Genomic DNA, 22,638 nt, shown 5'->3' with positions numbered 1-22,638 from the left:
ACTAAAGCAGCTTACATCATTCTCCTTTCTTCCCTTTAATCTGAACAACAACCCAGTGAGGCAGGTTAGGCTGGAATTCTGTGACTGGTTGAAAATCAGTCAATCAGCCTCCACAGCAAGAACCTGGCAGACACCACTCTGAAGCTCTAACTTGTATGCTGTCCTCAGAGTCCACCGCAGGATCTTCAGGAATTTCCCACCAACCTGGAAAGTTATTACTAAAGGCTTCTAGGTGACTACACCACCTCCCCCTGCCTTGCTGTCTTCCCACCCACTCAAGTGAAGGCCTTCACTCCCCCCCACACCTCACAGGGAGCTGATCTCTGCCATCTGGAGAGCAGTTGTAATTCTGAGCGATCTCCAACCCTCACCTGGAGATTAACAAATACTGCAACCACGGGAGTAACAAATCCAGAATATCAAATAAACTCACCGGGCTGGCAAATTATTATGTCTATTGAATAGTATACAATTCTTTACCGTTCTATAAACATCTCAGTATTTTTACAAAACACCTTCTTTGATATCACCAATGTAACAGACACTTGACAATAGTTACAATTTTCCAAAAGAGCTGCGGTGATGCTGTTTGAGCTTGTAAACTCAATGCGGTTGCAGTGCTCGCCAAAATTCTCTCAGTATTTGTCCCCTGATGGTTTTAAATGTCTTTAAAGTCCGTTTCGGTCCTTTATCAAAGGGATGTGATAATGATAATGATTATGATATTAGATTTATATCCCGCCCTCCACTCCGAAGAGTCTCAGAGCGGCTCACAAACTCCTTTCCCTTCCTCCCCCACAACAGACACCCTGTGAGGTGGGTGGGGCTGAGAGGGCTCTCACAGCAGCTGCCCTTTCACGGACAGAGGCTCAGAGCGGCCTACAATCTCCTTTCCCTTCCTCCCCCACAACAGACACCCTGTGAGGTGGGTGGGGCTGAGAGGGCTCTCACAGCAGCTGCCCTTTCAAGGACAGAGGCTCAGAACGGCCTACGATCTCCTTTACCTTCCTCCCCCACAACAGACACCCTGTGAGGTGGGTGGAGCTGAGAGGGCTCTCACAGCAGCTGCCCTTTCAAGGACAGAGGCTCAGAGCGGCCTACAATCTCCTTTCCCTTCCTCCCCCCACAACAGACACCCTGTGAGGTGGGTGGGGCTGAGAGGGCTCTCACAGCAGCTGCCCTTTCAAGGACAGAGGCTCAGAGCGGCCTACAATCTCCTTTCCCTTCCTCCCCCACAACAGACACCCTGTGAGGTGGGTGGGGCTGAGAGGGCTCTCACAGCAGCTGCCCTTTCAAGGACAGAGGCTCAGAGTGGCCTACAATCTCCTTTCCCTTCCTCCCCCACAACAGACACCCTGTGAGGTGGGTGGGGCTGAGAGGGCTCTCACAGCAGCTGCCCTTTCAAGGACAACCTCTGCCAGAGCTCTGGCTGACCCAAGGCCATCTCAGCAGGTGCAAGTGGAGGAGTGGGGAATCAAACCTGGTTCTCCCAGATAAGAGTCCGCACACTTAACCACTACACCAAACTGTGGATTTATGCTGTACTTCTTTGAGTATGCGGTGTCTTTATTGGCGTCCTCTGTCTTGCCCCACCGTATCTCACTGCACTGATCAACTCAATTAATCACGATTCAAGTACTCTGCTCAATTTTCACAATGCAAAACTGAACAGAGTACTTGAATCCTGATGTACTAAAAGAAGGACTAGTGGAGCGTGATTAATTGAGCTGGTCAGTGCAATGAGATACGGTGGGGCAAGACAGAAGACGCCAATAAAGACACCACATACTCAAAGAAGTACAGTATGAATCCTCATCCCTTTGATAAAAGACCAAAACGGACTGTACGGACATTTAAAACCGTCAGGGAACAAATACTGAGAGAATTTTGGCAAGCACTGCGATCATATTGAGTTTACAGGCTCATACAGAGTCGTTACAGCTCTTTAGGAAAATTGTTTGTAACGATTGTTAAGTGTCTGTTACACTGGTGATATCAAAAAGGTGTTGAAAAAATATTGAGATATTAGGGGAGGGACGGTGGCTCAGCGGTAGAGCATCTGCTTGGTAAGCAGAAGGTCCCAGGTTCAGTCCCTGGCATCTCCAAAAAAGGGTCCAGGCAAATAGGTGTGAAAAACCTCAGCTTGAGACCCTGGAGAGCCGCTGCCAGTCTGAGAAGACAATGCTGACTTTGATGGACCAAAGGTCTGATTCAGTATAAGGCAGCTTCATATGTCATATGTCTATAGACCTCTAAAGAATGGTATACTATTCCATAGACATGATCATTTGCTAGCACGGTGAGTATATTGGATATTCTCACCTGGAGATTGGCAACAGTGATTTTCCAGGAGGAAAGGCCTCTCCCTCAGAGGCCTGCAGTGATACCTTAAAAATTTCCCACCAACCTGGAAAGGTATCACTAAAGGCCTCTTGGTTAGTGGCCCCCCAGCCTTGCTGTCTTCCTACCCACCGAAGTGAAGGCCTTCACTGTCCCCCACCTGCAGGGGAGGCGATGTCTGTCATTTGAAGAGTAGTTCTGAGTGATCTCCAGTCCTCACCTGGAGTTTGACAACAGTGGTTCCCCGAGAGGGAAAGGCTGGTAGTATCAGGGCACCCAGAAGGTGCTGCCAGGCCTAGAGTAGCCAATCTCCAGATGGAGCCTGAAGATCTCAACTGGAATACAAACAACACATTTCTCACCCCCCCTCCTGGAGAAAATCATTGCTTTGGACCCTGTGGCATTCTGTTTTGGACCCTGAGGCCTCTCCCTTTCTGCTTTGGACCCTGAGGCCTCTCCCTTTCCTGACCAAAGCAGCCTGGGTTGCCTAGCAACAGCCTTTGGCAAGCGGCAGGAAACACTCCCAGCAGGGCCAGGCCTCTGTGGCTATTTCTTTGGAAGCTGAGTGTGCTGAGAGGCCTTTTGTGAGGCTGCAGTCGCTCTGCAGCCCTCTCTGAGACTGGTTGGCACAGAGAAGAGTTGGAGATGCAGTTGTGTCTGAGGGAAGACTGCTTCTGGCACTTATTTCAACATTCCTGGTCCTGAGTCAGCCAGCGGGATGCCAGAGACCCTGACTGACGTGTAATGGATTGTGAATGGCCATCCTCCATTTGCTTAGGGCAGTAAGAGAATTATTCCTATTGATAAAGATGTATTAAGGATTTAAAAACCAAGACATCGTTAAACAGCACAGTCTCTGCAGCTCAACAACAGAAAAATAAGAGAAGCTAACTGTTCTATCTGGTCCCCAACCTTTCTGGCACGAGTGACTGGCCCCAGAGCCGGCCAGCCCACCGCAGCGCCACCAGGGTGGGGGCACCGAATTCGGCCTCCCTGCCCCCCACAGCGCTGCAAAGCCTCCCTGCCCCCCTTTCTTATGAACACTTTCTTATGAAGGGAGTGTTGCTATCTGACCTGAGGACCATCTGATCTAGGAAAAAGAAGTGAGGTGCTTCCTCACTCCGTTTTCACAATGTTAAGGCTGGGCATGGGGCTGTGAAGCGCCTCCCAGGCTCTGCAAAGGCTGTCACACCCCCCAATCAGCTGATCAGCTGGGAAACCGCAACGAAACCTTGGCAGAAGCCTGGGTGAGGGAAGGAAGTGGGAAGGAGGCAGGGGCTTTTGCAGCGGGCTGCTGGCCACATAGAAGCCTTCGGACCTTACCAGCCCTCTCAGGTGCCTTTGGACCTTACCAGGCCTCTCTCTTTATTCCAGCAGAGAATGATCAGAGGAATGAGGAGGTTGAAGAATTTGATCAGCAAATGCCAGATAGAGTTAAAAATGACGACTCGAAAGAAAACGTCAGGAATCGTGGCAGGCCTAAGGGGAAAGAAAGCAGCCGTATGAGTGAGAAGAGAGATGGAAGACAGTGTAATGGAAATTTTCCAAAGCACAGGATAATGAAGGCAAGCAAATCCATTCAATGTAGAAAGAACTTCAGAAAGCGATCACAGCATCTTGTGCACGAAAGAATACACCGAGGTGAAAAACCTTTTGAATGCTCAGAGTGCGGAAGGAGATTCAGTCAGAAAGGCAATCTTCAGAGGCACCAAACAACCCACACAGGGGAGAAACCTTTTCAATGCTCAGTGTGTGGAAAGAGATTCACTCAGAGTGGCAATCTTCAGATGCACCAAAGAACCCACACAGGGGAGAGACCTTTTGAATGCTCAGTGTGCAGAAAGAGATTCAGTTATCATCAAAGTCTGCAGTTGCACCAGAGAACCCACACCAGGGAGAAACCATTTGAATGCTCAGAGTGCAGAAGGAGATTCAGTCAGAAAGGCAATCTTCAGATGCACCAAAGAATTCACATAGGGGAGAAGCCTTTACAATGCTCAGTGTGTGGAAAGGGATTCAATGTGATGGGCCGTCTTCAGAGCCACCAAAGAACCCACACAGAGGAGAAACCCTTCGAATGTTCAGTGTGTGGAAAGAAATTTGGTGACAGGGAGAATCTTCAAGCGCATCAGAGAACCCACACAGGAGAGAAATCTTTTGAATGCTCATTGTGTAGAAGGAGATTCAGCCATAGTAAGAGTCTTCGGGCACATCAAAGAAACCACACAGGGGAGAAACCTTTTGAATGCTCAGTGTGTGGAAAGAGATTTAGTCAGAGTGGCCATCTTCAACGGCATCAGAGAACTCACACAGGGGAGAAACCTTTTGAATGTTCTGTGTGTGGAAAGAGATTTGGTCAGAGCAGCCATCTTCAAGAACATCTGAAAACCCACACAGGGGAGAAACCTTTTGAATGCTCCGTGTGTGGGAAGAGATTTATTCGCACTGGAGAGCTTCACTATCATCAGAGAACCCACACAGGAGAGAAACCTTTTGAATGCTCAGAGTGTGGAAAGAGATTTAGTCAGAGTAGCCATCTTCAGTGTCATCAGAGAACCCACACGGGGGAGAAACTGTTTGAATGCTCAGACTGTAGAAAGAGATTCAGAACAAAGGGGAATCTTCAAGTGCATCAAAGAATGCACACAGGGGAGAAACCTTTTGAATGCTTAGAATGTGGAAAGAAATTCAGTTGTAGTGGCCATCTTCAAGAGCATCTTATAACCCACACAGGGGAGAAACCGTTTGAATGCTCAGAGTGTGGGAAGAGACTCAGTCAGCGTAGTGGTCTTCAACGGCACCAAAAGATCCACTCAGGGGAGAAACCTTTTGAATGCTCAGAGTGTGGAAAGAGATTCATACAGCGTGGTGATCTTCTACGGCACCAAAGAACCCACACATAGAAAAGCCTTTTGAATGGTCAGAGTGTGGAAAGAGATTCAGTTTGAGTAGTAGTCTTCAACTGCGCTGAAGAATACACATGGGAGAAACCCTGTGAATGTTTAGTGTGTGAAAAGAGATTCAGGTTCAGTGGCCATCTTCAATATCATTAGAGAACCCACAGGAGAGTTCAACTGGTCCTAAGATCCCTCATGGGAAAGATATTTTAAGTGCTGATAGTGTGGAAAGAGATTGAGTTACATTGGCATTCTTCAGTGGGATTAGAGGTCCTACACAGAGGGGAAATCTTTTGAATGTCCAAAGTTGGATTTGCATTCAGCACTAAAATCTTTTACAGCATCTTAAGAACCCACAGAAGGAGAGACTATGTAAACTGCTGAGATTATGAAAGGAGACTTTATCTTGCTTTCACAACCACAGATCATATAAAGCTTTTGATAAACTTCTAGAAAGCTTTTGATAAAGTTCCTCATCAAAGGCTCCAAAGTAAGCTCAATAGTCGTGGGGTAAAAGGACAAGTCCTCTTGTGGATCAAGTTTGGTGTAGTGGTTAAGTGTAGGGACTCTTATCTGGGAGAACCAGGTTTGGTTCCCCACTCCTCCACCCTTGCAGCTGCTGGAATGGCTTTGGGTTAGCCATAGCTCTCACAAGAGTTGCCTTGAAAGGGCAGATTCTGTGAGAGCTCTCTCAGCCCCACCCATCTCACAGGGTGTCTGTTGTGGGGGAAGAAGATAAAGGAGATTATAAGCCGCTCTGAGACTCTGATATAGAGAGAAGGGCGGGGTATAAATCTACGGTCTTCTTCTTCTTCAAAACCTGGCTAATTAATAGGAAACAGAGAGTGAGTATAAATGGGCAGTTTTTGTAGCAGAGGATGATAAGCAGTGGGGTGCCTCAGGGTTTAGTTCTCCGTCCAATGCTTTTTAACTTGTTTGCGGATGACATGAAAATGTTCAGGGTGGTGAGAACCAGAGAGGACTTTGAGGCACTCCAAAGGGATCTGTTGAGGCCGGCCAAGTGGTCGTCAGCGTGGAAAATGAGGTTCAGTGTGGCCAAGTGCAAAGTAATGCACATTAGGGCCAAAAATCCTAACTATAAATACAAGTTGATGCGGTGTGAACTGGTGGAGACTGCAATAAAAAAGGCCAACGCTATGCTGGGAATTATTAGGAAGAGAAAACAAATCAGCCATTATCATAATGCCCCTGTATAAATCGATGGTGTGGCCTCATTTGGAGTACTGTGTACAATTTTGGTCACCATACCTCAAAAAAGATGATATAGCATTGGGAAAAGGGCAGCTAGAATGATTAAAGGGTTGGAACACTTTCCCTATGAAGGAAGGTTAAAACGCTTGGGCCTCTTTTAGCTTAGAGGAACATCGACTGCGGGGTGACATGATAGAGGTTTACAAGATTATGCATGGGATAGAGAAGGTAGAGAAAGAAGTACTCTTCTCCCTTTGTCACAATACAAGAACTCGTGGACACTCAATGAAATTACTGAGCAGTCAGGTTAGAACAGATAAAAGGAAGTCTTTCACCCAAAGGGTGATTAACACATGGAATTCACTGCCACAGGAGGTGGTAGCAGGCAGCTACAAACATGTAACGCTTCAAAATATGGAGCAGTGGTCCATCAGTGGCTATTAGCCACAGTGTATTGATGGAACTCTCTGTTTGGGGCAGTGATGCTCTGTATTTTTCATGCTTTGGTGAGGCAACAGTGGGAGGGCTTCTAGTGTCCTGGCCCCACCGCTGGACCTCCTGATGGCACTTGGGTTTTTTGGTCACTGTGTGACACAGAGTGTTGGACTGGATGGGCCGTTGGCCTGATCCCACATGGCTTCTCTTAAAGCACTGAAACAATATAAACTGTTGTAGAAATTTTGAATCTCCATATAAATCTTACCCTATCCAGGAACTGAAAGGCATTGTAGTCCTATTAGTCTGTCTATAGCAGCAGAAAAGGGAGCCCCATGGCGCAGAGTGGTAAAGCTGCAGTACTGCAGTCCAAGCTCTGAGTTCAATCCCTGAGTTCAATCCCGGTGGAAGCTGGTTCAGGTAGCCAGCTCAAGGTTGACTCAGCCTTTCCATCCTTCCAAGGTCGGTAAAATGAGTACCCAGCTTGCTGGGGGGGGGGAGTAGATGACTGAGGAAGGCAATGGCAACCCACCCCATAAAAAGTCTGCCATGAAAACATTGTGATGCGACATCACCCCAGAGTCGGAAACGACTGATGCTTGCACAGGGGACTACCTTTACCTTTTTACTAGTTTTCAGTAGCTTAAGAGAACCCATTCAGGAGAAGAAGAAAAAACCTTTTAAATGCTCACTCAGTGTGGGAATCTGTATACAGTGTTCCCTCTAAGCTGAATTAGTGCGAGGGCAGAAATTTTAGCCTCCTGCTCACACATTTTTGTCTTAGCTCAGCAAAAATGGCCCCAGAGCACTGTAATTTTATGCAGTAGCTCACAATTTGAATGCCAGTAGCTCACAAAGTAGAATTTTTGCTCACAAGACTGCAGCTTAGAGGGCACATTGGCTGTATATGTTTCATATAGCTTTAAAACACCTGTTCCTTTGTGTTTTGTATTTTGTTATACTACTGTATATAATTTGTTCAGATTTTAGTATTGAAGCTAAGATGTTATGTTTTAAATTTTAATGGATTTCCTAATATGACTTGTCCTGTTTGTTTGGACTACACCGGTCGTTGACTGTAATAACAAATAGCGTTCCGAGATCAGGATGCATACTTTATGTGGTTCGTAAGCAGACACATTAAGAACCTGTAGCTTAAGGATAAATACTTGCATTGCATATTGCTGTATTTCAGGGGTGGCCAAACTTGCTTAACCTAAGAGCCACCTAGCATAAACGTCAGATGTTTCAGAGCCACGACAAAGGAATGCCAGGTATTTGAGAGCTGCAAGACAGGAAGGAAAGAGATGGGGAAGGGAGGGAGAGGTGGAAAGAAAGCAACTTTAAATGCATTCTCCAAGCCAGCCAACAGGGCAGTGGAGGCTTCAAGAATCTTAGAATCATAAGAGTTGGAAGGGACCTCTAGGGTCATCTAGTCCAACCCCCAGCACAATGCAGGAAACTCACAAACACCTCCCCCCTAAATTCACAGGATCTTCATTGCTGTCAGATGGCCATCTAGCCTCCGTTGAAAAACCTCCAAGGAAGGAGAGCCCACCACCTCCCGAGGAGGAAGCCTGTTCCACTGAGGAAACTCACAAATCCCTCCCCCTAAATTCACAGAATCCTCATTGCTGTCAGATGGCCATCGAGCCTCTGTTGAAAAACCTCCAAGGAAGGAGAGCCCACCACCTCCCGAGGAAGCCTGTTCCACTGAGGAATCGCTCTAAAGGTCAGGAAGTTCTTCCTGATGCTGAGTCGGAAACTCTTTTGGTTTAATTTCAACCCATTGGTTCTGGTCCTACCTTCCAGGGCCACAGAAAATAATTCCACCCCATCCTCTACATGACAGCCCTTCAAGTACTTGAAGATGGTGATCATATCACCTCTCAGCCGTCTCCTCTCCAGGCTAAACATCCCCAGCTCCTTCAATCTTTCCTCATAGGACTTGGTCTCCAGACTCCTCACCATCTTCGTTGCCCTCCTCTGGACCCGTTCCAGCTTGTCTAGATCCTTCTTAAAATGTGGTGCCCAAAATTGAACACAATACTCCAGGTGAGGTCTTACCAGAGCAGAGTAAAGCGATACCATCACATCATGTGGTCTGGACACTATACTTCTGTTGATACAGCCCAAAATTGCATTTGCCTTTTTTAGTCACCGCATCACATTTGACTCACGTTCAGCATATGATCCACTAAGACCCCTAGATCCTTTTCGCACATACTACTGCTAAGACAAGTCTCCCCCATCCTGTAACCATGCATTGGATTTTTCCTACCTAAATGCAGAACTTTACATTTATCCCCGCTAAAATTCATTTTATTGATTTTTGCCCAGTTTCCCAGCCTGTCAACGTCATCCTGTGTCCTGTTTCTGCCTTCTTCTGTGTTTGCAACCCCTCCCAATTTAGTATCATCTGCAAATTTAATAAGCATCCCCTCTATTCCTTCGTCCAAATCATTGATAAAGATGTTGAACAAAACAGGTCTCAGGACAGATCCTTGAGGCGCTCCGCTTGTCACTTCTCTCCAAGAGGGTGAGGAACCATTCACAAGCACTCTTTGGGTGCGGTCTGTCAACCACTGACATCCACCTAACGGTAACAGGATCCGAAGAGCCACACAGTATGTGTGAAAGAACCATATGTGGCTCCCAAGTCAGTTTGGCCACCCCTGCTATATTAGAAGGCTATCACCACCCTCTTAATGTAGGAAATTAGTTTCCAGATTGTTCCAGTAGTTAATGGGCATAGCTAGCATAAGAATACTCATCTAGGATGCTTAGCAAGATGAAGAAGCAGAATGAGTAGCACAGAGGGAACTGCTACAGTCTTCAACTTCAACTCTACCATGTGTTACACCGTTGGAGACTCACTGTGTCCATCTGGAATGCCTGCGAAGACATCCGAGCTCCACGCTAGAGAGGAAGAGGAGTGAATAGTGAGCCAGCCAGATTTTTTGACCCAGAGAGAACTCCAGTTCTCTGTGTTAGGAGAGCCAGTTTGGTGTAGTGGTTAAGTGTGCGGACTCTTATCTGGGAGAACCGGGTTTGATTCCCCACTCCTCCACTTGCACCTCCTGGAATGGCCTTGGGTCAGCCATAGTTATCACAGAGGTTGTCCTTGAAAGGGCAGCTGCTGTGAGAGCCCTCTCCAGCCCCACCCACCTCACTGGGTGTCTGTTGTGGGGGAGGAAGGTAAAGGAGATTGTGAGCCGCTCTGAGACTCTTCGGAGTGGAGGGCGGGATATAAATCCAATATCTTCTTCTTCTTCTTCTTGTTATACTTCTGAGGATGCCAGTCACAGTTGCTGGCAAGTCTCACAATGCCAAAACCACAGCCACACAGGCCAGAAAATCAACAACAAATGCCGTGAAAGCCTTCGAAAGCATATCGTTTGGGTTTTTTTGTTTGCATGCCCTGCTAAACTGTACACCTTTTCCCCCCTGCACCTTTCTACTTTGGACGAGAAGAATTTCGGCTTTTGGAACTGTCACTTCCATCATTCAAGCCGCATCGACTTTTGGAGTCGGCGTTTTCACTTCTGCTAGGTAGTGAAGCGCCGGATCGGATGCTAGAGACCCTTTCTGTGTACTTGTGTTATTGAATGAATTTACGTTTTGTATTTTTCAGTAGCGTGCATTTGTATGTGTAACGAGAGTGAAAGGAGAGTCATAAAGGAGAGTTCTTCAAGCAATATTTAGTAAAGTAAAGTAAAGTAAAATTTTATTTGTATCCCGCCCTCCCCCGCCGAAGCAGGCTCAGGGCGGCTAGTAAAGTTGCGTGTAAAGTCAGAATATACCCCCGCCTCCCTCCCAAGATCTCAAAGGTGACTCCCCCACCAAGACTCACCTCTAAGGAAGCCTTTCTGGGATCCGGCTGCAAGACTCACCTCTAAGGAAGCCTTTCTGGGATCCGGCTGCAAGACTCACCTCTAAGGAAGCCTTTCTGGGATCCGGCTGCAAGACTCACCTCTAAGGAAGCCTTCCTGGGATCTGGCTTGCAAGACTCATGTCTAAGGAAGCCTTCCTGGGATCTGGCTTGCAAGACTCACGTCTAAGGAAGCCTTCCTGGGATCTGGCTTGCAAGACTCACGTCTAAGGAAGCCTTCCTGGGATCCGGCTGTAACTTTTTCCTGCTGGTGCATCGTTGCAGAGTCCTCCCTCTTCCCTCTCCCAATTCAGCAGCAAACTCTCCCCCCCCCTTCTCTGCCCCCCCCACCTTGCTGGGCCTCTCTAGCAAACAGCTCAGTTTAACCCTTTCGGCGCTACAGATGCATGCAAAATAGACCCTGTCCTCTCCAGGATTAACCACACACTATGCAGGTCAATGGAGCTGCCCGGGAGTAACATTGCTGCAGGGGGCTGCGCTCTTCACGGAGGATCCCACGCTGCTCAGCCCCATCAGAAAAAGGAGGCTTAAGTGGGTCCCCCCCCCCCCCCTTCATCCACCGAGTTCTAGAGGGACCTTAAAACTCACTTGAGGGGTGGAGATGGGCTGCACATTCCTAGAGGATGCCTGCATTCTCTGTTGGGAATCATGAATAGTCTATGGGCAATCGCTGTCCTTGGTTTTAATAATAATATAATAAATTTTTATTTATACCCCACCCTCCCCGCCAAGGCAGGCTCAGGGCGGCTTACAAAGCATGATATAAATATGACATAGCAATAAAACAAAGAAATACAATCAATAAACAGGTGACACAAATAAATACAATATATAAGTTAACGTTAAAATGAATCTCAAAACAATGCAATGGTGCTACAATCTCTGTTTGTACAAAATGGCTTGATATTAATTCTGGTTTCATCTTAAAAGGCTAGTTGGAAGAGGGCGGTTTTGCAAGCCCTGCGGAACTGATTAAAATCCCGTAGGGCCCGCACCTTTTAGTATGTGCCTTCTGAGGGTCTATAGCTGGGGTGGGCAGCCTCTATCCCGAGATCACTTGGTGTGGCCCTTGGGGATTGCTTGACCGGACCGAGCCATGTGGCAGCCTCCCTAAGGCCAGGCAGGGATCACAGGGCCCAGACGTACTGTGCGGCATTCTCCCTGAGGCCTGGCTGGCTGGCCAGAATTGCTGCAGGGCCTGGGAAAGTTACTGCTGCAGTTCAGTTTGCACTTGATGATCCCAGGGGGTGTGGCCTAATATGCTAATGAGCATGTGACCTAAGATGCTAATATTAGGGGGTGTGGTCTAATATGCTACTGAGTTCCTGCTGGGCTTTTTGCCTAGGGCAGCGAGCCAGGGGTGTGTGTGTGTGTCAGATTAGGCTCTCCCCACATGCCTTCAAATAGAAAAACAATTATTTGCAATAATTTTGCTGGCCTGAATCATTCTCCCTCAGCAGAGCACTGTTTTTTAATTTTTTATGGCCCACAAATGATGTTATAAATATCCATATGGCCCTCGGCAGAAAAAAAGATTCCCCACCCCTGGGTTAGAGCAAGCATTTGAACTGGAGGGGGGGGGGGGTTCCTAATCCAACCTCCCTTCCACAGGCTCTTGTTCCTCTACCCCTTCCCAGAAATATTGTTAAAAACTCCTAGATGGACACCTTCCAGCCGCACTTGAAATCCTGTGTTTTATCTCTACGGGGACATAGTATGGAATCTAGCAATCCACAGTCGTCTATTGGAAGAAGAGCTTTCCCATGGGGAATAATGGAGACTATGGGGCTGTTCAGACGCACAGTATAATCAGTTGTTGCTGCAGTTTCATACCGGATTAAAAGTGGCTGATCAGACAGCAACTTCTGCCTCCTGGTATTAACTTGTAGTAGCCCCCCGCCCCCAACCCTTCTCGGAACTGGAGTATTTTGTTACCTGCTCCTTTGCAGTGTTTTTTGAGTTCTCCGGTTTCACCGCGTAGTTTCCCCGTCTGGATAGTTCTCGACCAACTTCCGGACGTCCGAAGGCTGTCCCGGAGCAAAAGGAGCCTCAGACATCTGGTTTACGGTCGCCATTTTTTTTTTTTTTTACTACTTAGCGATATGTGCATAACTGCATAACCACAGGTTTTAACCTATGCACATGTGCACCTATGTGCATAACGTGTGCATGCGCATAATGTGCATATAGGTGGAGAAAAAAAGAACTGCATAGTGCCGTCGTGTGGACGGCAGAAGACGGTTTCATTGCGGAGTGATTCGAATTGCAGTATGGCAGTCTGATCGATAATATCTGGAACAAAGATATTCAGAGCAGAACCGGGTCAGTTTAACACGGACTCTACATCCTGTGTGAACAGGGCCTACGCTTGCTCTAAGGGGAGTGATTGCCCATAGACTATACATGATTGCCAATAGAGAATCCATGCTCCCCATAGGGAAGAATGGAGACCAGGCTTGCCCTAAGGACAGTGATTGCCAATAGGGAATCCATACTCCCCATAGGGAAGAATGGAGACCAGGCTTGCCCTAAGGACAGTGATTGCCAATAGGGAATCCATACTCCCCATAGGGAAGAATGGAGACCAGGCTTGCCCTAAGGACAGTGATTGCCAATAGGGAATCCACACTTGCCCATAGGGAATAATGGAGAACAGGCTTGCCCTAAGCACAGTGATTGCCAATAGAGAATCCACACTTTCCCATAGGGAATAATGGAGACCAGGCTTGCCCTAAGGACAGTGATTGCCAATAGAGAATCCACTTTCCCATAGGGAATAATGGAGACCAGGCTTGCCCTAAGGACAGTGATTGCCAATAAAGAATCCACACTTGCCCATAGGGAATAATGGAGACCAGGCTTGCCCTAAGGATAGTGACTGCCAATAGAGAATCCACACTTGCCCATAGGGAATAATGGAGACCAGGCTTGCCCTCAGGATAGTGATTGCCAATAGAGAATCCACACTTGCCCATAGGGAATAAAGGAGACCAGGCTAGCCCTAAGGACAGTGATTGCCAATAGAGAATCCACACTTGCCCATAGGGAATAATGGAGACCAGGCTTGCCCTAAGGATAGTGACTGCCAATAGAGAATCCACACTTGCCCATAGGGAATAAAGGAGACCAGGCTAGCCCTAAGGACAGTGATTGCCAATAGAGAATCCACACTTGCCCATAGGGAAGAATGGAGACCAGGCTAGCCCAAAGGACAGTGACTGCCAATAGAGAATCCACACTTGCCCATAGGGAATAAAGGAGACCAGGCTTGCCCTAAGGACAGTGACTGCCAATAGAGAATCCACACTTGCCCATAGGGAAGAATGGAGACCAGGCTAGCCCAAAGGACAGTGACTGCCAATAGAGAATCCACACTTGCCCATAGGGAAGAATGGAGACCAGGCTAGCCCAAAGGACAGTGACTGCCAATAGAGAATCCACACTTGCCCATAGGGAAGAATGGAGACCAGGCTAGCCCTAAGGACAGTGATTCCCAATAGAGAATCCACACTTGCCCATAGGGAAGAATGGAGACCAGGCTAGCCCAAAGGACAGTGATTGCCAATAGAGAATCCACACTTGCCCATAGGGAAGAATGGAGACCAGGCTAGCCCAAAGGACAGTGACTGCCAATAGAGAATCCACACTTGCCCATAGGGAAGAATGGAGACCAGGCTAGCCCTAAGGACAGTGATTCCCAATAGAGAATCCACACTTGCCCATAGGGAAGAATGGAGACCAGGCTAGCCCAAAGGACAGTGACTGCCAATAGAGAATCCACACTTGCCCATAGGGAAGAATGGAGACCAGGCTAGCCCAAAGGACAGTGACTGCCAATAGAGAATCCACACTTGCCCATAGGGAACAATGGAGACCAGGCTAGCCCTAAGGACAGTGATTCCCAATAGAGAATCCACACTTGCCCATAGGGAAGAATGGAGACCAGGCTAGCCCAAAGGACAGTGATTGCCAATAGAGAATCCACACTTGCCCATAGGGAAGAATGGAGACCAGGCTAGCCCAAAGGACAGTGACTGCCAATAGAGAATCCACACTTGCCCATAGGGAAGAATGGAGACCAGGCTAGCCCTAAGGACAGTGATTCCCAATAGAGAATCCACACTTGCCCATAGGGAAGAATGGAGACCAGGCTAGCCCAAAGGACAGTGACTGCCAATAGAGAATCCACACTTGCCCATAGGGAACAATGGAGACCAGGCTAGCCCAAAGGACAGTGATTCCCAATAGAGAATCCACACTTGCCCATAGGGAATAAAGGAGACCAGGCTAGCCCTAAGGACAGTGATTCCCAATAGAGAATCCACACTTGCCCATAGGGAATAAAGGAGACCAGGCTTGCCCTAAGGACAGTGATTGCCAATAGAGAATCCACACTTGCCCATAGGGAATAATGGAGACCAGGCTTGCCCTAAGGACAGTGATTGCCAATAGAGAATCCACACTTGCCCATAGGGAATAAAGGAGACCAGGCTTGCCCTAAGGACAGTGATTGCCAATAGAGAATCCACACTTGCCCATAGGGAATAAAGGAGACCAGGCTTGCCCTAAGGACAGTGATTGCCAATAGAGAATGCACACTTGCCCATAGGGAATAATGGAGACCAGGCTTGCCCTAAGGACAGTGATTGCCAATAGAGAATCCACACTTGCCCATAGGGAATAATGGAGACCAGGCTAGCCCTAAGGACAGCGATTGCCAATAGAGAATCCACACTTGCCCATAGGGAATAATGGAGACCAGGCTTGCCCTAAGGACAGTGATTGCCAATAGAGAATCCATGCTCCCCATAGGGAATAATGGAGACCAGGCTTGCCCAAAAGACAGCGATTGCCAATAGAGAATCTACACTTGCCCATAGGGAATAAAGGAGACCAGGCTTGCCCTAAGGACAGTGATTGCCAATAGAGAATCCACACTTGCCCATAGGGAATAATGGAGACCAGGCTTGCCCAAAGGACAGTGATTGCCAATAGAGAAACCATGCTCCCCATAGGGAATAACAGAGACCATGCTTGACCTAAGGACAGCTTCTCTCCACCCTACGTATTCCCTGCCCCACACTTAGCCGTTCCAAGCGGCCAGGGAGCCTATGTGGCACAAAGGGACTCCACTTTAACAAGGAAAAGATTTATTTAAAGACTGCAACTATATAAAGGCATTTTATAAGTGAACAGAAGCGATAAAGCAAGCCAGACAAAAAGGCTCCATTTCTCTCCCTTGTTTAGTTGTGCCCTACCTAAGTGGTATGTAGGGCTGGAACCTCACTAGCTCTTATCTTCTTAGCTGCAAGGGCTAACAAAGAGACTCTACAGGACATGCAAGCATCATTGTCAGGTAACAGAAATATCATCTTTTCCATTTCTGAACGTGCTTGTAAGGAGGTTAGTATTCCAGACAGATGTTTAATTCTGGGGGCATTGTAGAGTGGACAGGATAGAATAGAATCAGGGAGGTCCTCTGACATAGATAAACCACAAATGCAAAAACACTGTTCTGTTGGGATGCGGGACTATCGACCAGTTAACAGTCTCGTTTGCCTAGTCTGAAAACAGAGAGCTGTGAAGGATGTTCTGATGTTAAATCTGGAGATATTAACCAGATATGGGGATCTCAAGATTATCGAGATTTGATTAGTCTGACCCAGGGGACTACTTTAGATTTTAGGATTAGAGAACGATCTTAATTTGAAACTTTGTTGTTCGAGTTCTGCTTGGTTTTGTAACGGCCAATGCCTATATACAATAAATTTTTGACTGACTGACCTCACTTAGCTACAGGTGCTGAAGATGGTCATTCATGCTGGGAATTATTAGGAAGGGAATTGAAAACAAATCAGCCAGTATCATAATGCCCCTGTATAAATCGATGGTGCGGTCTCATTTGGAGTACTGTTTGCAGTTCTGGTTGCCGCACCTCAAAAAGGATATTATAGCATTGGAGAAAGTCCAGAGAAGGGCAACTAGAATGATTAAAGGGCTGGAACACCTTCCCTATGAAGAAAGGTTGAAACGCTTGGGACTCTTTAGCTTGGAGAAACGTCGACTGCGGGGTGACATGATAGAAGTTTACAAGATAATGCATGGGATGGAGAAAGTAGAGAAAGAGGTACTTTTCTCCCTTTCTCACAATACAAGAACTCGTGGGCATTCGATGGAATTGCTGAGCAGACCGGTTAAAACGGATAAAAGGAAGTACTTCTTCACCCAAAGCGTGATTAACATGTGGAATTCACTGCCACAGGAGGTGGTAGTGGCCACAAGCATAGCCACCTTCAAGAGGGGTTTAGATAAAAATATGGAGCAGAGGTCCATCAGTTAGCCACAGTGTGTGTATGTGTGTGTGTATAATTTTTTTGCCACTGTGTGACACCGAGTGTTGGACTGGATGGGCCATTGGCCTGTTCTAACATGGCTTCTCTTATGTTCTTATACTCTTCAAAATGGCCACTCCCTCTAGCCTAAGGAGACTTAATTTTTTCCCAGCCCAAAAAACTCTAATATAAACTGCAGTTCCCACCCAGGAACTGGTTCTCCCTCCTGCAGGATTTTGGGGTAGATCCCATCTGAGCTTCTGCGGACTTCCAGTCTTTTCTGGGAGGTGCCCTCAGACTTACTGGTTGCAGACAGGAGGGGAGGAGAGTAATGAGGAGGGGGAGACTAGGCCAAGGCCTACCTTGAATTTGAGAATTTCCTCCTAGCCAACTCCCAGATAGTTAAACTTGAACTAAATGGCATTTCTCCATATGACTCACATCATGAATGGGATCAAGTTCATTCATGGTCCCAGGTGCGAGTCAGAAGCCTCCGCAAGAGGATTTCTTATCTCGAACCTCAAGTGCAATTGAGAAACAACATGCCACAGAAACCCTTGAGACATTTAATGAAGCCCAACTCATAACACACACACCCTCCTCCCAATGCAAAGAAAACACAAATTCTGACCTGCCTTGTGAAGAAATGCATTTTTTCTTTGGAGGTTTGAAATGAGCAAAACCTCCACTCTGAAGAGGGTTTTTTTTATTATTGTCTCTGGGCAGAGAACAGGCAGGGAGAAGAATGTCAGTCAATGGCATTCAGGCTCACCTCAGCTCCCTCCTAAGAAATGCTAACAAGTCTAGCTGTGACACAGAGTGTTGGACTGGGTGGGTCATTGGCCTGATCCAACAAGGCTCTGTGTCACATAAGAACAAGAGAAGCCTTGTTGGAAATAAATCCCATTGCTAAAGGAGACGTGCGATGATCATCTCCTTCAATGGACAGAACCCATTCTTCCTTACTTCTCTGTGAGATCTGTCTGAGGGCTTCAAACACAGCTAAAGCTCCTTCCACAGTCCAAGCATTTTAAACATTTCTTCCTGGGTACAGTAAGGTCTCTGTGTAGATTCAAACTTCCTACAAGAGCTTATATCGTTTCCGTGCCTTATGTGGTCTGTAGTTCTCTTTTAGTTGTGAAACAAGAGAAAGGCTCTTTTCACGATCTAAGCAGTTCCATGGTTTCTCCTTCTGTGGGTTCTTAGATGCTGTAAAAGACTTCCATGCTGAGAGAAACTCCAACTCTGGACAGTCAAAAGCTTTTCCCTCTATGTAGAATGCTAATGTAATTCAATCTCTTTCCACACTCTGAGCAATCAAAATATTTCTCCCATATTCTTAGGTCCTGCTGAACTCCCTTGTGGGTTCTCTGATGACACTGAGGAATTGCTGAGCAGTAGGGTTAGAATGGATAAAAGGAAGTACTTCTACACCTAAAGGGTGATTGACATGTGGAATTCACTGCCACAGGAGGTGGTGGAGGCTACAAGCATAGCCAGCTTCAAGAGGGGATTGGATAAAAATATGGAGCAGAGGTCCATCAGTGGCTATTAGCCGCAGCATATTATTGGAACTGTCTGGGGCAGTGATGTTCTGTATTCTTGGTGTTTTGGGGGGGGGGCAAAGTGGAAGGGCTTCTAGCCCCACTTGTGAACCTCCTTTTGGCCACTGTGTGACACAGAGTGTTGGAATGGATGGGCCACTGGCCTGATCCAACATGGCTTCTCTTATGTTCTTATGTGACTCAGAGTGTTGGGCTGGATGGGCCATTGGCCTGATCCAACATGGCTTCTCTTATGTTCTTATGTGACACAGAGTGTTGGACTGGATGGGCCATTGGCCTGATTCAACATGGCTTCTCTTACGTTCTTATGTGACACAGAGTGTTGGGCTGGATGGGCCACTGGCCTGATCCAACATGGCTTCTCTTATGTTCTTATGTGAAACAGAGTGTTGGACTAGATGAGCCATTAGCCTGATCCAACATGGCTTCTCTTATGTTCTTAACCTGAATCTCTTTCCACACACTAAACGTTCACAGGGTTTCTCCCTATGTGTGTTGTTCAGCGCAGCTGAGGACAACTCAAACTGAATCCCTTTCTACACTCTGAGCATTCAAAAAGTTATTACATGTATGGGTTTTTTGGTGCGTCTGAAGATTGCCACTCTGACTAAATCTCTTTCCACACACTGAGCGTTCAAAAGGTTTTTCCCCTGTGTGGACTCTATGATGCTTTTGAAGACTGCCAGTTGTACTGAATCTCTTTCCACAGTCTAAGCATTCAAAAGGTTTCTCCCCTGTGTGGGTTCTTCGGTGCAGTTGAAGGCTACTATTTCTACTGAATCTCTTTTCACATTCCAAACATTCAAAAGGTTTCTCCCCTGTGTGGGTTCTTTGGTGCATCTGAAGATTGCTACTCACACTGAATCGCTTTCCACACTCAGAGCATTCAAAAGGTTTCTCCCCTGTGTGAGTTCTTTCATGCAGATGAAAATGGCCACTCTGACTGAATCTCTTTCCACACACTGAACATTCATAAGGTTTCTCCCCTGTGTGGATTCTTTGATGTGACTGAAGGGTAAGGCTATGGCTGAATCTCCTTTTACACACCGAGCATTCAAAAGGTTTCTCTCCTGTGTGGGTTCTTTGATGCACTTTAAGATTCCCCCCTGTAGTGAATCTCTTTTCACAGTCGGAGCATTCAAACGGTTTCTCCCCTGTGTGGATTCTTAGATGAAGTTGAAGATGGCCACTCTGTCTGAATCTCTTTCCGCACACTGAGCATTCAAACGGTTTCTCCCCCGTGTGGGTTCTTTGGTGCAACTGAAGACTCTGATTACAACTGAACCTCTTTCTGCAAACTGGGCATTCAAAGGGTTTCTCCTTCGTGTGCATTATCTTATGGTGTTTAAGACTGCCCCTGTCAATGAATCTCTTTCCACACACTGAGCACTGAAAAGGTTTCTCTCCTGTGTGAGTTCTTTGGTGCAGTTCAAGAGTCCTCCTGATACTGAATCTCTTTCCACACACTGAGCATTGAAAAGGTTTCTCCCCTGTGTGGGTCCTTTGGTGCGCCCGAAGAGTGTTACTTTGACTGAATCTCTTTCTGCTCTCTGAGCATTCAAAAGGTTTTTTGCCTTGGTGTATTCCTTCATGCACAACATGCTGCGATCTCTTTCTGAACTTCTTCCTGCACTGGACGGATTTACTTGCCTTCATTATCCCGTGCTTAGGAAAATTTGCATTCCACTGTCTCCCATCTTTCTTCTCACTCCTACGGCTGCCTCTTTTCTCCTTAGGCCTGCCTCGATTCCTGACGCTTTCTTTCAAGTCATTTTTAACTCCATCTGGCATTTGCTGATGAAGTTCCTCACCCTCCTCATTCCTCTGATCATCCTCTGCTGGAATAAAGAGAGAGAAACTGTTACCTGAGAGGGGCCAGTAAGGTCCACAAGCACCTATGTGACCACAGTACGAAAGGATTGATGGCCCTTTGGCCTTGTCCAGCTTGGCTGTTCTTAACCACCCCTCCTCTTCCCATAGAATATCTAGTATTCGAGCTACACCTGAGCTCTTGCTCAGGCGTTTCGGAGCCTCCAGATTTCAGGCCCCCAGAAGGCCTCCCCACTTCCTTATCCAGTGGGCTGTAGGATGGTTCCAAACCAAATGCTGTTCAGAGGTGAATCAGAAACCCCCCATGGCTATTCCTTCCCTCTTCCTTTGGCAAAACCATGAATCGCACTCACTCTTAGCCAGATCATCCATCAAGGAAACATGCTCTTGAGGTTCCTGTTGAGGAACTATACAGCATTTCTCTGGATGCAAGGCTGCTGTCTGCCTCCGCCATAGTCTCTTTTCTATTTCTGGCTTCTTTCACAAAGAGATAGAGAGATATAATTCTTATATGGGGAAGGAAAGCATTTCTGGAGTAAAATCTTAATCAGTATAAGGGGAATGGGAACCTTTGTTCCCCCATAGGATTAACGTTATTGTTAGGTGTCCTGGAGCCTCCCTGCAGCTAACATAATCTTTTCTCCAAGGCCAGGCTCCAGAATGTGGTCACTGGTTAATCAGGAGAACCTGTATCCAGTTGTGTAAACCAGGCCCTGTTTTACTGAGAGCCAGTTTGGTGTAGTGGTTAAGTGCACAGACTCTTATCTGGGAGAACCGGGTTTGATTCCCCCACTCCTCCGCTTGCAGCTGCTGGAATGGCCTCGGGTCAGCCATAGCTCTCGTAGGAGTTGTCCTTGAAAGGGCAGCTGCTGTGAGAGCCCTCTCAGCCCCACCCACCTCACAGGGTGTCTGTTGTGGGGGAGGAAGGTAAAGGAGATTGTAGGCCGCTCTGAGACTCTGTCCTTGAAAGGGCAGCTTCTGAGAGAGTCCCCCCAGTCCCACCCACCTCACAGGATGTCTACTGTTGGGGAGGAAGGGAAAGTAGATTGTAGGCCGCTCTGAGACTCTGTATCCAGTCGTGTAAACCAGGAGGGAGGGAGGATTAGGAGGGTGTTTCTGGAAAATTCTGCCAAGGAGGAGCTGTGACTGGGTCATTACGACCACCTGACCTTAAAGACACAGAAAATATAATAATATGGGTATAGAACAGAGGCAAGCCATGCTAATTTTATGCTCATTTCATGCCGCTATGCTTTGATATTTTCATGCTTCATTGCAATGCATAGTTTTAGGTAGAGTAACTTAGGCTGCAGCTGGAAGACTTAATACTGCAGGAGGAGGTACCATTTCATACCTACTATTTCATGCATTAGACCAGGTGCTGACACATCCGGCGCATTTGTTTGCCTTGTTTTCTCCCACAATTGTATCTAAACCAGGGGTGTCAAACTCATTTGTTATGAGGGCCAAATTTGACATAAATGAGACCTTGTTGGGCCGGTCCATGTCAGGTTGGGCTGGGCCACGTTGGGCCATGTGTGTACCTATTTAAGATTAGGGAGCAGAGCGATATAAACTTTTTAAAGGACACAGACAAACACAAAGATTTTTAAAAAAAAAAAAAACTGTAGCTCTGCTGTGTGATTGAGACAGCCTGGAAAAACAAGTTCCGCCTCCCACCTCCTTCCTCCCCTTCCTCAGCCAATGGAGAAAATAGAGGTTTTGCTCTGTAGCTCCTGTGCGATTGAGCAAGCCTTGCAAAGCAAGCTGTTATGCAGAAGGCAGCAAGCGAGAGGAAGAAGGAAGCAGATGACAGCCAGTTGCTCGGGGGCCTGATAGGAGCCCTCTGGGGGCCTGATTGGGCCCTCGGGCCACATGTTTGATACCCCTGATCTAAACAATAATGACCTTCTAAACTTAGCATGTTATTCCTGTTTGCACCTGTTAAAAGATTTCATTCTATTGCATGCTTGCATGCTCATTGGCTGTTCATCGTCTGCCTTATATGTACAGACTGCTAAGTCTCATTCCATTTTGTCTGATAAGGTGTGCATGTACACGATAGGTCACACCCTGAATAAAACCGTTGGTGTTAAAGGTGCCCTTGGACCCCATCTCTGTTCTATTAGAGGAAA

The 22,638-nt window shown here is 47.0% G+C and overlaps 2 protein-coding genes across 2 annotated transcripts; one reads left to right on the top strand and one right to left on the bottom strand.

The window, feature by feature from the left end:
- Nucleotides 1–4,295: 4,295 nt before the first annotated feature.
- On the top strand, nt 4,296–5,027 carry LOC132571686 (zinc finger protein 180-like; the record flags this gene model as incomplete). Its single annotated transcript, XM_060238478.1, has 1 exon — nt 4,296–5,027. A coding segment is annotated over exon 1 (732 nt), but the record flags the coding sequence as incomplete, so codon positions are not given.
- Nucleotides 5,028–19,192: 14,165 nt separating this feature from the next.
- LOC132571685 (zinc finger protein ZFP2-like) lies at nt 19,193–20,005 on the bottom strand. The gene has a single exon (XM_060238477.1). It carries the CDS (start codon nt 20,003–20,005, stop codon nt 19,193–19,195), a length of 813 nt encoding a protein of 270 aa, XP_060094460.1.
- Nucleotides 20,006–22,638: the final 2,633 nt, after the last annotated feature.

The sequence above is a fragment of the Heteronotia binoei genome, chromosome 5, assembly GCF_032191835.1.
Source record: "Heteronotia binoei isolate CCM8104 ecotype False Entrance Well chromosome 5, APGP_CSIRO_Hbin_v1, whole genome shotgun sequence".
NCBI lineage: Eukaryota > Metazoa > Chordata > Lepidosauria > Squamata > Gekkonidae > Heteronotia > Heteronotia binoei.
This window is presented reverse-complemented; position numbering and strand designations above follow the sequence as displayed.